The sequence below is a fragment of the Neomonachus schauinslandi genome, chromosome 6 (genome assembly GCF_002201575.2).
Source record: "Neomonachus schauinslandi chromosome 6, ASM220157v2, whole genome shotgun sequence".
NCBI lineage: Eukaryota > Metazoa > Chordata > Mammalia > Carnivora > Phocidae > Neomonachus > Neomonachus schauinslandi.
In genome coordinates, this window is record NC_058408.1 from 9,913,796 (window position 1) to 9,928,467 (window position 14,672).

Consider the following 14,672-nt stretch of genomic DNA (forward strand, 5'->3'; position numbering starts at 1 on the left):
TATTGTAACTTAGGAGTAAAGATTAAAAAAATTTTTTGAATGGATCATTTATTTTGGCTGCTGCTGACATAATTTTATTTCTTACTTTAAAGGAGCTACCTAATAGAATTGATTTTGATGATTGGATGTTATTTACTAGATAAAAAGATGGCAGTTTTTCTGTATAACTAAGAAGACTGTGAGATAAGATGTACAGAAAGTAACTGATACTCTCAGTTTGAAGCAGGTATGAGTGATTTCAGTGAAGAATTGATAAGGTCCAAGACAGAGGATGACCAGGAGGAATCATGTGTATTCTCTGGTACAGGAATGTCTTTTCCTTGGCTCCAAAAGTATATAGGGACTGTGGGTAAGTAAAATAATGACCCAGCCATTTTAACTTTAATGCAAGGAGATGATAGGATTCAGTATGGATACAGAGTGAATAACCAAGCTGATTTATTCAGTTTTCAAAATGGGACTATATGAGGGTTTTTGAGGCTGTAAGCAAAAAAATCATAAAAAGAATACATCTTTTTTGCTACTTTTCATTTGAACTAATAACAGTCTGTATTGTGGTAGATAACACTTCTTTTTTCCTCTAGCAATACTTACTAGGCACTTATATGCCTAGCATTGGCTAAATATTGGGGATACATAGGTGAAGAAAATGTGGCCATTGAGGAGTACATATGTAGGAAGTGTTTTTAAGAAGTTTCTGTTGAGGGTGCCTGGGTGGTGCAGTCAGTTAAGCGTCTGCCTTCGGCTCAGGTCATGATCCCAGGGTCCTGGGATTGAGTCCCTCATAGGGCTCCTTGCTCAGCAGGAAGCCTGCTTCTCCCTCTGCTTGCTGCTCCCCCTGTTTGTGCTCTCTCTTGCTCTCTCTCTGACAAATAAATAAGTAAAATCTTAAAAAACAAAAGTTATTTATATTGAATTGCATTGAAATTATTCCTTTTTTTTTTTTTTAAGATTTTATTTATTTATCTGACAGAGGGAGAGAGAGAGCACAAGTAGGCAGACAGGCAGGCAGAGGGAGAGGGAGAAGCAGGCTCTCTGCTGAGCACAGAGCGCGATGCGGGGCTCAATCCCAGGATGCTGGGATCATGACCCGAGCCGAAAGCAGACGCTTAACCGACTGAGCCACCCAGGTGCCCCGCATTGAAATTATTCCTAATAGAATTGATCTGTAATAGATTTCAAAAAAAAGAGTATTTTCCCCATATACATATAAATATAAGCAAATAAATATAAGCAAGAATTTCTGTGGGATATATTTCCTGTAAGAATATATAAAAGAAGTGGTTATCTGTAAATGGGCATGTTGGATGGTGTAGTTCTGGGAATATATTAGAACTGACACTTACTGCCTTCAAATACATCTCTCTTAACCTAGCCATCTTTCCCCTTGACTGAGATTCTTTGGCTCCTAGAACTTGCTCCTGTTTCTTTATCTTTTAGTCTAAATATTATCTTATTTAATCATCTCAGAAATTAATCCTCAAATCCATGTGCTGGGCGTTTTAGAGATGAGGGAAATGAATTTCAAAGAAATTAAACTCTAAGGGTTGGTATTAGGAGTTAAACCCAGGTCTGTCGGATCTCAAAGCTTATACTTCCAATAACTGAAATATATTTTTAAAAATGAGATAATCTATGTGAAGTGCCTAGCACAGAGCCTCATGCATAGCAAGTGTTGCAAAAATAAGTTTCTTTCCTCTCATTTTATTTTTGCTAACGAATGCACATGGTTTAAACATGGTTTGAATGGATGGCACTTCAGAGGGAGTGCTATTTCCCCCCATTGTAGGGAACTAGTAACTAAAGTTCCTGCTAGCTAAGACATGCTTGGGCAAGTTTCTGTCATTAGTGTTCTATAGAGAGCTTGTTCAGTCTGAAAGCAGATAGGTATAAGACCAGAATTTACATGCTTACAAATGTTTCATAAGTTATGGGTAGCCTGTTAAACCCACAATACTTCATGTCTGCAATGAGAAAATAATTTCAGGTAATATTGACATTGTAGTAATAAATAACCATAATAGGAAAACAAAATTGCCTAGCAATTTTTTTTTTTCCTAGTAGGTATCTTTCAGGGTTCTGAAGGGTATACCCCCTAGAATAAAAACTTTGAAGTCAGGGGCCAATCTGGATTAAAACTGTATGTTGAGTACCTAAAATAGTACTTGGCTCAAAATAGTGCTCAAAAAATATTTGTTGAGGGTGCCTGGGTGGCTCAGTCAGTTAAGTGTCTGCCTTCAGCTCAGGTCATGATTCCAGGGTCCTGGGATGGAGCCCCGCATTGGGCTCCCTGCTCAGTGGGGAGCCTGCTTCTCCCTCTGCTGCTCCCCCTGCTTGTGCTCGCTCACTCTCTCTGTCAAATAAATAAGTAAAATCTTAAAAAATATATATATTTGTTGACTGACAAGTTTCCAAATTCTTTCAAGGGCATTAGAGATGGGTTGATGACACTGGTTCTTTATTTTACCTCATTCCATGTCAAAATTCCTTTTCCTAGGCAATTATTTTTGAAAGTGTATCAGCAACAAATAAGATGATCTTTTGCTCATAAAAGAATGAAGTGAGAGATATTCCTGAGGTAACTAGGCTAAGTTGGAAGACAGAAGGGGAATTTTACAAGGATTGAAGGACAGTAGTCTAAAGTCCAATTTCCAGTCTGAGCGGTGAACACTTGAGATAGGTGGGAGCTTGGCCTGAGGTCAGTCCTCCTTTATGTGAATAAATGAGGTGTTAGAGAAGAGGTGTTTCGTCCGTTTTCCAGACTACCTCCCTGGTGTTGCTGCTGGTCCTGGGCAGCTTGTTGTAAATCTTGCTAAATGCATCTTCTTATTCAGAGAGCTGGGGGGGTGGGGGGGTGGGGGTGGGCATAGTATTCTGCATTCCTGATAAGATCTGCAGTGATCCTAAAGGCTTTTGTTTCCAGGACCATACTGAATAGCAAGGATCAGGATCCCCAGGTGATCTGTATGTATTTTTTAGTTTTACTTTGAGAAGACTAGTGTAGAGCAGTAGTCTTCAAACTTGTTTTGCTCACTTTCCCTTTTTTGTTGGTTTTTTTTTTAATTATGTATTGCCTTACATGGTTTTAAGATGCCTTCCTAAAAATTGTATTGGAAGTTTAATAGTTGCAAAAGATATAATTCCAACATAGGTTGGCATTTTTAAATGAAATTAGTTTATTACTTTTACAAATACATCCAGTGGAATCTAAATAGCATAGGAATGTGATATGCCTTTCATCATCCATTTAAAAATATTTATGAAAAAGATCTTAATTGATGGAGACTTTATACTGTTATTTTCCTTTCATACTTTTATCTTTGCAATAAAACTGTATCTACATTGTTATTTTTTTGTTAATATTCTGAAAGGCTTTATTAAAATTCTGTCTGGAGTGAGACATCATAATTAACAGTTTTACACAGCTGATGAAAATAACATAAGTATTAAAAGTTGTGTTAAAATTTAATTAAAATTAAATTAAATTAAATTAAAATTTAAAATTTAAATTTAATAAAAATTTAATTAAATTTTTATTCTTTTTTTTTTAAAGATTTTATTTATTTGAGAGAGAGAATGAGAGAGAGCACATGAGAGGGGGGAGGGTCAGAGGGAGAAGCAGACTCCCTGCTAAGCAGGGAGCCCGATGCGGGACTCGATCCAGGGACTCCAGGATCATGACCTGAGCCGGAGGCAGTCACTTAACCAACTGAGCTACCCAGGCGCCCGTAAATTTTTATTCTTTAATAAAATAAATAAGGTTATCACTTTTTCAACTTATTTGATACATCTGTGAAGGAATGTTATATATTTCCAGAATGAGAAAAGATTTAGCTTCAGTTCTGTTTTGTTTTCATTGTGATGTAATTTTGAGAAACCTTAGTTATATAAGTAAGTAGATGACACCGCATAGAGTTTAATTATAGCAATGTATCAGGTTTTTGAATTCTTGAGTCACTCATGAAGAAACTGCATAGTGATCTATTATAAAGAATTATTAGGTCCTTCCACACTTTTTTTTTTTAAAGATTTATTTATTGAGAGAGAGAGTGTGTGTAAGCTGCGGTAGGGGGAGGAGGGAGATAGAGAGAATCCCAAGCCGACTCCCCGCTGAGCGCAGAGCTGGACATGGAAGCGTTTGTTTCAAGTGAAGCTAGCTTTGATATTGGGATGGGCTGGGTTAAGTAATAACTCCTGTTCCACTCCTTAAAACTTCTGCTTATCAGGGTGCCTGGGTGGCTCAGTGGGTTAAGTGGCTCAGTGGGTTAAGCAAATGCCTTTGGCCCAGGTCATGATCTTGGGGTCCAGGGATTGATCCCTGCATTGGAGCCCTGCATCCTTGGGCTCCCTGCTCAGCGGGGAGCCTGCTTCTTCCTCTCCCCCTGCCCCTCGCGCCCTGCTCCTATGCACGCTCTCTCCTCCTGCATGTTCTCTCTCTCTCTTTCTCTCTGTGAAATAAATAAATTAAATCTTTGGTGGAGAAAAAAGACTACTGGAAATAACAAGGGAAAGAACTCTAAAAAAAAAAAGTGCTTATCAGAAATCAGTTTTTTAAACTTGAATTGCGATCACTATGGGTAAAGATTCTTCTCTTTAATCTATAGCAACTGGAGGGAAGAAGGAGAAGGATTTTGCTCAGACAACAAATGCTTGTTTGAGTTTTATCCAAGAAGCGCTGCTGAAGCACCGATGGCAGAAGGCTGCCGAATTCATGCACAGTTACTTCCAGATCTTGGAAGATTCGGATAGCCACAAGAGGCAGGCTGCGCCCGAGGTAAGTGGCAGGCGAGTCTGCTGGAGGCCATCACAGATAGAGGAGCCTTTCTGCCTGTGGAGCTCCACCCTAAAGAGCTTTTGCAGAATCTCAAAGTGATTTTCTAAAAGCTACTAAAAGTAGTTTTGGGTGGAGAGTTTGTATTGGGACGTTGTTTCTCGCACTTCTTTTTACTTATTAGGATTTTAGAGGAAACTCAAAATAGTTTGAACTCTTGGAGTCCCCACTATTCCTTCCTTCCTTCCTGCCTTCCTTCCAATAATTCTTCCTTTTTCTTCCATGTCATTATTTTCCCCTCTCTATAGGATGTTTCCTATCCTACAAACATGTTATTTCTTCCATCTTAAAATCGTCTCTTGACCCCCACTTCCTCCACAGGTGTGTCCCAGTTTTCCACTTCCGCTTTCAGCAGAAGTACTTGAAAGAGTGTGTATACTCGTTCTCTCTAAACCCTCTCCAGTTAGGCTCCCCCGACCGCCAGCATCACCATTTCTTCCAAATTACTTTGTCAAGGTCAACGGTGCCCAGTTCTCAGTGCTCCTATAACTTGCTCTGTCAGCAGGATTTGAGACAGTAGATCACTGCCTCCTGTGTGATAAACTGTCTTCATCTGGCTTCCGGGACACTACACTCTCTGGGTTTTCTCTCGCCTCACTGGCCTTCCGCAGTCTCCTTCTGTGAAAGCTCCTCTTCTCCCTGGCCTTTTGACTTGGCAGTTCCCCAGAACTCAGTCCTTAGTCCTCGTCTTTATCTGAACTCACTCCTGATGAGCCCATTCAGTTTCATGGCCTTAAATTTAGTCTCTATAATGGATGATTCCCATTTGTATATCTGTGGCCCTGACATCGCTTCTCATCTGCATTCCTGTATCCAGCTGTCTGTTCCACATCACCGCTCGGGTATCTAACAGCCCTCTCACACTAACATATCTAAAATGGATCTTCTAGGGCGCCTGGGTGGCTCAGTTGGTTAAGGGTCTGCCTTCGGCTCAGGTCATGATCCCAGGGTCCTGGGATCGAGTCCTGCATCGGGCTCCCTGCTCAGCGGGGAGCCTGCTTCTCCCTCTCTCTCTGCCTGCTTGTGGTCTTTCTTGTGATCTTTCTCTCTCTGTCAAATAAGTAAATAAAATCTTAAAAAGAAAATAAAAAAGGGGTGCCTGGGTGGCTCAGTCGTTAAGCGTCTGCCTTCGGCTCAGGTCATGATCCCAGGGTCCTGGGATCGAGCCCCGCATCGGGCTCCCTGCTCGGCGGGAAGCCTGCTTCTCCCTCTCCCACTCCCCCTCCTTGTGTTCCCTCTCTCATTGTGTCTCTCTCTGTCAAATAAATAAATAAAATCTTTAAAAAAATAAAAAATAAAAAATAAAAAAAAAATAAAAAAAATAAAATGGATCTTCTGATCTTTACCATCAAACCTAATTGTCTTCATCTCAGGTGACGGTTATTTATTTTATTTTTTTATTTTTATTTTTATTTTATTTCTTATTTTTTAAAATTTTTAAAAATTTTATTATGTTATGTTAATCATCATACATTACATCATTAGTTTTTTTTTTTTTTTAAAGATTTTATTTATTTATTTGAGACAGAGAGAATGAGAGACAGAGAGCATGAGAGGGAGGAGGGTCAGAGGGAGAAGCAGACCCCCCGCTGAGCAGGGAGCCCGATGCGGGACTCGATCCCGGGACTCCAGGATCATGACCTGAGCCGAAGGCAGTCACTTAACCGACTGAGCCACCCAGGCGCCCCACATCATTAGTTTTTGATGTAGCGTTCCATGATTCATTGTTTGCTTATAACACCCAGTGCTGAGCACCTGGGTGGCTCAGTCAGTTGGGAAGCTGCCTTTGGCTCAGGTCATGATCCTGGGGTCCTGGGATCGAGCCCCGCATCCGGCTCCCTGCTTAGTGGAGAGCCTGCTTCTCTCTCACCCTCTGCCTGCCACTCTGCCTACTTGTGCTCTCTCACTCTATCAAATGAATAAATAAAATCTTTAAAAAAAAAAAAATAGGGGTGCCTGGGTGGCTCAGTCGTTAAGCATCTGCCTTCGGCTCAGGTCATGATCCCAGGGTGCTGGGATCGAGCCCTGCATCGGGCTCCCTGCTCGGCGGGAAGCCTGCTTCTCCCTCTTCCACTCCCCCGTTTGTGTTCCCTCTCTCACTGTGTCTCTCTCTGTCAAATAAGTAAATAAACTCTTTAAAAAAAAAATAAATAACACCCAGTGTTCTATTCAATATGTGCCCTCTTTAATACCCATCACCAGGCTAACCCATCCCCCACCCCCCTCCCCTCCCCTCTAGAACCCTCAGTGTCCATAGTCTCTCATGGTTCGTCTCCCCCTACGATTTCCCCCCCTTCATTTTACCCTTCTTACTATCTTCTTTTTTTTTTTTAACATATAATGTATTATTTGTTTCAGAGGTACAGGTCTGTGATTCAACAGTCTTACACAATTCACAGCACTCACCATAGCACATACCCTCCCCAATGTCTGTCACCCAGCCACCCCATCCCTCCCACCCCCCACCACTCCAGCAACCCTCAGTTTGTTTCCTGAGATTAAGAATTCCTCATATCAGTGAGATCATATGATACATGTCTTTGTCTGATTGACTTATTTTGCTCAACATAATACCCTCCAGTTCCATCCACGTCATTGCAAATGGCAAGATTTCATTCTTTTTGATGGCTGCATAATATTCCATTTTGTATATATACCACATCTTCTTTATCCATTCATCTGTCGATGGACATCTTGGCTCTTTCCATAGTTTGGCTTTTGTGGACACTGCTGCTATAAACATTGGGGTGCATGTACCCCTTCAGATCCCTACATTTGTATCTTTGGGGTAAATACCCAGTAGTGCAATTGTGGGGTCATATGGTAGCTCTATTTTCAACTTTTTGAGGAACCTCCATACTGTTTTCCAGAGTGGCTGCACCAGCTTGCATTCCCACCAACAGTGTAGGAGGGTTCCCCTTTCTTCACATCCCCACCAACATCTGTCATTTCCTGACTTGTTAATTTTAGCCATTCTGACTGGTGTGAGGTGGTATCTCATTGCAGTTTTGATTTGTATTTCCCTGATGCCGAGAGATTTTGAGCACTTTTTCATGTGTCTGTCTTCTTTGGAAAAATGTCTGTTCATGTCTTCTGCCCATTTCTTGATTGGATCATTTGTTCTTTGGGTGTTGAGTTTGATAAGTTCTTTATAGATTTTGGATACTAGCCCTTTATCTGATATGTCATTTGCAAATATCTTCTCCCATTCTGTCAGTTTTCTTTTGGTTTTGTTGACTGTTTCTTTTGCTGTGCAAAAGCTTCTTATCTCAATGAAATCCCAGTAGTTCATTTTTGCCCTTGCTTCCCTTGCCTTTGGCGATGTTTCTAGGAAGAAGTTGCTGCGGCTGAGGTCGAAGAGGTTGCTGCCTGTGTTCTCCTTTAGGATTTTGATGGACTCCTGTCTCACATTTAGGTCTTTCAATCATTTTGAGTCTATTTTTGTGTGTGGTATAAGGAAATGGTCCAGTTTCATTCTTCTGCATGTGGCTGTCCAATTTTCCCAACACCATTTGTTGAAGAGACTGTCTTTTTTCCATTGGACATTCTTTCCTGCTTTGTCAAAGGTTAGTTGACCATAGAGTTGAGGGTCCGTTTCTGGGCTCTCTATTCTGTTCCATTGATCTCTGTGTCTTGTTTTTGTGCCAGTACCATACTGTCTTGATGATTACAGGTTTGTAATAGAGCTTAAAGTCTGGAATTGTGATGCCGCCAGCTTTGCTTTTCTTTTTCAACATTCCTCTGGCTATTCGAGGTCTTTTCTGGTTCCACACAAATTTTAGGATTATTTGTTCCATTTCTTTGAAAAACGTGGATGGTATTTTGATAGGGATTGCATTGAATGTGTAGATTGCTCTCGGTAGCATTGACATCTTCACAATATTTGTTCTTCCAGTCCATGAGCATGGAACGTTTTTCCATTTCTTTGTGTCTTCCTCAATTTCTTTCGTGAGTATTTTATAGTTTCCTGAGTACGCATTGCCTCTTTGGTTAGATTTATTCCTAGGTATCTTATGGTTTTGGGTACAGTTGTAAATGGGATCGACTCCTTAATTTCTCTTTTTTGTGTCTTGTTGTTGGTGTATAGGAATGCCACTTATTTCTGTGCATTGATTTTATATCCTGCCACTTGACTGAATTCCTGTTTGAGTTCTAGCAGTTTTGGGGTGAAGTCTTTTGGGTTTTCCACGTGAAGTATCATATCATCTGCAAACAGTGAGAGTTTGACTTCTTCTTTGCTGATTTGGATGCCTTTTATTTCTTTTTGTTGTCTGATTGCTGAGGCTAGGACTTCTAATACTATGTTGAATAGCAGTGGTGATAGTGGACATCCCTGCTGTGTTCCTGACCTTAGGGGGACAGCTCTCAGTTTTTCCCTATTGAGAATGATATTCACTGTGGGTTTTTCATAGATGGCTTTTATGATATTGAGGTACGTACCCTCTATCACTATACTCTGAAGGGTTTTAATCAAGGAACGATGCTGTACTTTTTCAAATGCTTTTTCTGCATCTATTGAGAGAATCATATGGTTCTTGTTCTTTATTTTATTAATGTATCACATTGATTAATTTGCGGATGTTGAACCAACCTTGCAGCCCAGGGATAAATCCCACTTGGTTGTGGTGAATAATCCTTTTAATGTACTGTTGGATCCTGTTGGCTAGTATTTTGGTGAGAATTTTTGCATCCATGTTGATCAGGGATATTGGTCTGTAATTCTCCTTTTTGATGGGGTCTTTGGTTTTGGGATCAAGGGAATGGTGGCCTCATAAAATGAGTTGGGAAGTTTTCTTTCCATTTCTGTTTTTGGAACAGTTTCAGAAGAAGAGGTATTAATTCTTTAAATGTTTGGTAGAATTCCCCTGGGAAGCCATCTGGCCCTGCGGTCTTGTTTGTTGGGAGATTTTTGATGACTGCTTCAATTTCCTTAGTGGTTATATGTCTGTTCAGGTTTTCTCTTTCTTCCTGGTTCAGTTTTGGTAGTTGATACATCTCTAGGAATGCATCCATTTTTTCCAGATTATCTAATTTGCTGGCATATAGTTGCTCATAATATGTTCTTATAATGATTTGTATTTCTTTGGTGTTGGTTGATCTCTCCTCTTTCATTCATGATTTTATTTATTTGGATCATTTCTCTTTTCTTTTTAGTAAGTCTGGCCAGGGGTTTATCAATCTTATTAATTCTTTCAAAGAACCAGCTCCTAGTTTCGTTGATCTGTTCTACTGTTCTTTTGGTTTCTATTTCATTGATTTCTGCTCTGATCTTTATTATTTCTCTTCTCCTGCTGGATTTAGGCTTTATTTGCTGTTCTTTCTCCAACTCCTTTGGGTGTAGGGTTATGTTGTGTATTTGAGACCTTTCTTTGTTTCTTGAGAAAGGCTTGTATTGCTGTATACTTTCCTCTTAGGACTGCCTTTGCTGCATCCCAAAGATTTTGAACAGTTAGGTTTTCATTTTCATTGGTTTCCATGAATTTTTTGAATTCTTCTTTAATTTCCTGGTTGACCCATTCATTCTTTAGTAGGATGCTCTTTAGCCTCCATGTATTTGAGTTCTTTCCAACTTTTCTCTTGTGATTGAGTTCTAGTTTCAAAGCACTGTGGTCCAAAAATATGTAGGGAATGATCCCAGTCTTTTGGTACCGGTTGAGACCTGATTTGTGAGCTAGGATGTGATCTATTCTGGAGAATGTTCCATGGGCACTAAAGAAGAATGTGTATTCTGTTGCTTTGGGATGGAATGTTCTGAATATATCTGTGAAGTCCATTTGGTCCAGTGTGTCATTTAAAGTCTTTATTTCCTTATTGATCTTTTGCTTAGATGACCTGTCCATTTCAGTGAAGGGGGTGTTAAAGTCCCCCACTGTTACTGTATTGTTGTCTGTGTTTCTTTGATTTTGTTATTAATTGGCTTTTATAATTGGCTGCTCCCATGTTAGGGGCATAAATACTTACAATTGTTAGATCTTCCTGTTGGATAGACCCTTTAAGTAGGATATAGTGTCCTTCCTCATCTCTTATTACAGTCTTTGGTTTAAAATGATACAAGGATTGCCACCCCAGCTTTCTTTTGGTGTCCATTAGCATGGTAAATGGTTTTCCACCCCCTCACTTTCAGTCTGGGGGTGTCTTTGGGTCTAAAATGAGTCTCTTGCAGACAGCATATCGATCGGTCTTATTTTTTAATCCAATCTGATAGCCTGTGTCTTTTGACTGGGGCATTTAGCCCATTTACATTCAGGGTAACTATTGAAAGATAGGAATTTAGTGCCACTGTATTGCCTGTAAGGTGACTGTTACTGTATATTGTCTGTGTTCCTTTCTGGTCTATGTTACTTTTAGGCTCTCTCTCTGCTTAGAGGACCCCTTTCAATATTTCTTGTAGGGCTGGTTTCGTGTTTGCAAATTCCTTTAGTTTTTGTTTGTTCTGGAAGGTTTTTATCTCTCCTTCTATTTTCAGTGACAGCCTAGCTGGATATAGTATTCTTGGCTGCATATTTTTCTCATTTAGTGCCCTGAATATATCATGCCAGTTCTTTCTGGCCTGCCAGGTCTCTGTGGATAGGTCTGTTGCCAATCTAATGTTTCTCCCATTTCAGGTTACAGATCTCTTCTGCTGAGCTGCTTTCAGGATTTTCTCTTTTGTCTCTGAGACTCATAAGTTTTACTATTAGATGTCGGGGTGTTGACCTATTTTTATTGATTTTGAGAGGGGTTCTCTGTGCCTCCTGGATTTTGATGCCTGTTTCCTTCCCCAAATTAGGGAAGTTCTCTGCTATAGTTTGCTCCAATATACCTTCTGCCCCTCTCTCTCTTCCTTCTTCTTCTGGGATCCCAATTATTCTAATATTGTTTCGTCTTATGGTATCACTTATCTCTCGAATTCTGCCCTCATGATCCAGTAGTTGTTTATCTCTCTTTTTGTCAGCTTCTTTATTTTCCATCATTTGGTCTTCTATATCACGAATTCTCTCTTCTGCCTCATTTATCCTAGCAGTTAGAGCCTCCATTTTTGATTGCACCTCATTAATAGACTTTTTGATTTCAACTTGGTTAGATTTTAGTTCTTTTATTTCTCCAGAAAGGGTTTCTCTAATATCTTTTATTTCTCCAGAAAGGGTTTCTCTAATATCTTTCTTTAATATCTTTTTTCAAGCCCAGCTAGTATCTTTATAATCGAGGTGACGGTTATTTTATTATCTAAATCTGGGGCCAGACTCTGAAGTTCTGTTTCTTTCATAACCCGTGTCATGAAAAATTCCTTTTAGCTCTACATTTGAAAATCAGTCTGAGGGGCGCCTGGCTGGTTTGGTCAGTTAAGCATCTGACTTCAGCTCACGTCATGATCCTGGGGATCTGGGATTGAGCCACATGTTGGGCTCCCTCTTGGCTTGTCCCTTTCCCTCTGCCCCCCCCCCCCACCCCTGCACACACTCTCTCTCTCACTCTCTTTCTCAAATAAATCTTAAAAAAAAAAAATTCAGTCTGAATACCTCTTACCACCTGCATTGCTGCATGTTGATCCAAGCCACTGTCCCCTCACTTAGATGACTGTTTGCCCTCCTGCAACCCTAGTCTCTTTTCAACATAGTGACCAGGGTGATCCTTTAAAAAAATAGTTTTATAATTAACACACCATACAGTTCACATATTTAAATTGTACAATTCAGTATTTTTGCACATATGCACAGAGATGTGCAGCCATTACCACAATCTAAATTTCAAACATTTTTGCTCCCCCGCCCCCAAAACAGCCTTGTGCCCACTTAAAGTCACTTGCTGTTCCGCCCCTTCTCACCCCACTCCCCAGCCCCTGGCAACCACTAATCTACTTTCTATTATGGATATTCCATATAAGTGAATTTTACCATATATGGCCTTTGTGCATGACTTCTTTCCTCCACACATAATGTTTTCAAGTTTATAGCCTTATTGCAGTATGTATTAGTACTTCATTCCTTTTTTTTTTTTTAATTTATTTCTGAGAGCGCGAGAGAGCACATGTGTGCGCAAGGGGGAGGGGCAAAGGGGGAAAGAAGAGAGACAAGCAGACTCCGTACTGAGCACAGAGCCCAGTGCATGGCTCAACTTCATGACCCTGAGGTCATGACCTGAGCAGAAACCAGGGGTAGGAGGCTCAACTGACTGAGCCACCCAGGTGCCCGAGTACTTCATTCCTTTTTATTGCAAAGTAATATTTCATCACATTTTATGTATCACTACCTCAGTTGTTGCACATTGGGTTGTTTGCCCTTTCTGGTTATTATGAATAATGCTGCTATGAACATTCATGTACGTGTTTTTGTTAGGGATATTTGTTGAAATTTCTCTTGGGTATGTACCTAGGAGTGGAGGGCTGGGTAACTGTATTTAACCTCTTAAGGAACTACCAGATTGTTTTCCAAAGTGGCTGCACCCTATTACATTCCTACCAGCAATCTGTGAGGGTTCCGATTTTTCCACATCCTTGTCCACTTTTTTTATTGTCTGTCTTTCTGATTGTAGCTGTCCTAGTGGTTATGGAGTGGTATCTCATTGTGGTTTTGATTTGTATTTCCCCAGTGACTAAGGATGCAGCATGATCCTTTTAAAACAGAAGTCAGATCATGTCACTTCTGTGCTGAAAGCTGTAATGACTTCCCATTTCACTCAGAGTAATAGCCAACATCCTTATGATTGCCTGCAAGTTCTGTACGGTCTGCTCACTCCCTTTCCCCCTTTGACCTCTCTAACCTCATTTTCTATTACTCAGATACTTGTTTGGGTTTTTTCCTCCAACCTCACTAGCTCTTTGTTCTTGCTTGAATGGGCCATATGTACTTTTGCTTGATAGCCTTTGCCTTACTTGGAAAGATCTTTCTTCAGATATCACTGTGGTTATCCACTAAGTCTCATTTTCATTGAGGCCTACGGTGACTGTTTAAAATTGCAACTCCATACCACCCCCCTTCGCTTTCCAGCTGTCACTCCTGATCCCCTTCGCCTGGTCCATTCTTTTCCCATGATACTTGCAATTTAATTATTTTGTTTCTTGGTTATTGTCTGTCTCTCTATAATAGAATGTAAATTTCATGAGGGGAGGGATCTAGAACAGGGCCTGGCATATACTTTTATATTTGTTCAGTAAAATACAGTTTATCCATAAATAACTTCACATGAATAAGCATTGTACTATTTGATATTTAGTAGAGCCCAGAAAAAAAAAATCTGAGTGAAGAATATTTAACTATTGGTTGAAAATTTAGTTTATGGACAAAGATATGTGCATCTATAAAACACTAGACACGTTATATGTTCTTTCTGTTCAAAATTTGTAAAATGAAGGATTTGAATCATTGGTTTTCAGACACTTGTCTGCCTTTTATTTAAAGATTTTATTTATTTATTTGAGAAAGAGAAAGAGGGAGAGAGCACAAATGGGGGTCGGGGCAGAGGGAGAGGGAGAAGCTGACTCCCCGCTGAGTGCGGAGTCCGACAGGGGGCTCCATCCCAGGACCCCAACACCACGACCTGAGCCGAAGTCAGCCACTTAACCAACTGAGCCACCCAGGCGCCCCTGTCTGCCTCTTTTTGAATTAGCTATGGCTTTTTGAAAATATAGATTCTTGGGACACCTTGGTGGCTCAGTTGGTTAAGCATCTGCCTTCAGCTCAGGTCATGATCCCAGGGTCTTGAGATGAGCTCCGCATCGGGCTCCCTGCTCAGCAGGGAGCCTGCTTCTCCCTCTGCCTCTGCCCCTCCCCCTGCTTGTGCTCTCTCATTTTCTCTCTCTCTGTCAAATAAATAAATAAAATCTTTAAAAAAATGAAATACTTTAAATTGGGGTGAGAGAAAT

General features: G+C 40.4%; 1 protein-coding gene across 1 annotated transcript in view; it reads left to right on the top strand.

Moving 5' to 3' along the window:
• The first annotated feature begins 228 nt into the window (after window positions 1-228).
• The window catches only part of TAF1A (TATA-box binding protein associated factor, RNA polymerase I subunit A), a 37,112-nt gene continuing 22,668 nt past the window's right edge, over window positions 229-14,672 (top strand). Inside the window, exons 1-2 of the mRNA XM_021698426.1 lie at window positions 229-349; window positions 4,605-4,774. Coding sequence (XP_021554101.1) covers window positions 229-349; window positions 4,605-4,774 — 291 coding nt within the window. The remainder of the gene's footprint in view (window positions 350-4,604; window positions 4,775-14,672) is intronic.